Source organism: Poecilia mexicana, unplaced genomic scaffold (genome assembly GCF_051168715.1).
Source record: "Poecilia mexicana isolate PSO_F unplaced genomic scaffold, ASM5116871v1 scaffold_2, whole genome shotgun sequence".
NCBI lineage: Eukaryota > Metazoa > Chordata > Actinopteri > Cyprinodontiformes > Poeciliidae > Poecilia > Poecilia mexicana.
The window spans coordinates 16,413,999-16,415,627 of record NW_028263371.1 but is presented as its reverse complement, the minus strand read 5'-3'; the positions used below and the strand labels follow the sequence as shown (position 1 = coordinate 16,415,627).

Here is a 1,629-nt window from a genome sequence, read left to right as displayed (position 1 = left end):
AGTTTTCTAGTCTTAGCAAACTGAAACATTCTAACAAGAGCGAAATTGTTCAGTAAAACTTAACAAGAAGATCAAGTGAGAAGCCACAGACACACTGTTCACGTGACGTTGCCAAGTTGCTATGGATGAGGTAGGTAGGGAGGAGCTGTTGTGATCGGTTTGCCAGAAAGAAATAAAGTGACATAAAGAGGAGCTACAATCACAGAGCTGTCTCGGCTCTGATCTTTCATGGTCTCTGATGATGGAGGTTCATGATGAAGAACTTTGCTTTCCACAACTCAACACCTCCTGTAGAAAACCAGCAGTTCCATGGCTCAAAGCTGTGTTTCTGCAGTCTGTTCTCTCTTTCAGCTGTGTGTTTTCTGTGTCTCTCAATCTACTTGTTATCATTTCAGTCTCCCATTTCAGGCAAGGGAACATATATTTTCCTTTGTATGATGATGATTTTCCCAACAGGAAAGCAGCAACTGTTTGTCATGATTTTATTGATTAAAATTAAACAATGCATACAAACTGTAGACAGATATTAATTTTACTTGGTCACTTTTACACCTTTCAGTGCTTTTGTTTATTATTCTGTTTTCCTCCCCAGGCAGCTTCACAAAACCACCAACTTCCTGCTTCTGTCTCTGGCCATATCAGACTTCATGGTGGGCCTTGTTGTTTTTCCAGGTGAAGGTAGCAGACTAACATCCTGCTGGTTTCTTGGTGATGTTATGTGTTTACTGTACATACACATTGTCAGTATGATTGCCTGTGTCTCAATTGTAAATGTTGTACTGTTATCAGCTGACCGCTATGTAGCTATATGTTACCCTCTGCATTATCACAGGAGAATCACTGTGGCAAGAATACGACTGTGTATCAGTCTGTGCTGGATTTATTCAGCTTGCTACAGCACTTTGTTTGTGAAGGATGGCTTCAGTGGAAAAAAGGCTTCTTGTCATGGAGAGTGTTTGGTTTTCATCGACTTCAGTGCCGCAGTTTTAGATCTTATTGTAGCTTTTATCACTCCAGTTACAGTCATCATAGTTCTCTACAGCAGAGTGTTTGTAGTGGCCGTTTTTCAGGCTCGAGCCATCCGCTCCACTGTTACAGCTGTGTCCCTGCAGCGTTCAGCAACAGTAGGAAAATCTGAGCTGAAAGCAGCCAGGACTCTTGGTATTTTAGTCATTGTGTTTCTGATATGTTTCTGTCCATTTTACTGTGCTGCTCTAGGAGGTGATGTCTCGTTTAACACGTCTGCTGCTGTGCTGTGTCTTTTCTGCATTAACTCTTGTCTTAACCCCTTAATCTATGCCATATTTTATCCCTGGTTTAGAAAAGCGGTTAAACACATTGTGACACTGAAGATATTCCAGCCTGGCTCCAGTAAGGCCAATATACTGTAGAAAAATATTCAACTGTGTAAGTAAATAAAACCTGCCACATGTTGAAAGTCCTTAAAGCATTTATATACAATGTTTGTTGAAAACCAATCCAATAAAAGAATTCACCTACTTGGATGGTTTACCCTTTTTATTGCTTTTACAAGTAATAATAATAATGATCAACAAAATTGGGCTTTAAACTTTGTTTTTCCAAAATGTCTCTTTCATTTGGATGTAGCTGAGAACCAGATGTCTCAGC

At 39.9% G+C, this 1,629-nt stretch overlaps 1 protein-coding gene across 3 annotated transcripts; it reads left to right on the top strand.

Moving 5' to 3' along the window:
• Positions 1-201: 201 nt before the first annotated feature.
• Positions 202-1,391, top strand: LOC148160522 (trace amine-associated receptor 9-like). 3 transcript variants are annotated; one of them, XM_088003924.1, is made up of 2 exons: positions 202-312; positions 593-1,391. In XM_088003924.1, exons 1-2 carry the CDS (start codon positions 239-241, stop codon positions 1,389-1,391), a joined length of 873 nt encoding a protein of 290 aa, XP_087860050.1. In that variant the 5' UTR covers positions 202-238. The 3 variants fall into 3 exon arrangements, with proteins under 3 accessions (XP_087860050.1, XP_087860049.1, XP_087860048.1); XM_088003923.1 differs by having other exon boundaries at positions 202-408; XM_088003922.1 differs by having other exon boundaries at positions 202-432.
• The last annotated feature ends 238 nt before the right edge of the window (positions 1,392-1,629 follow it).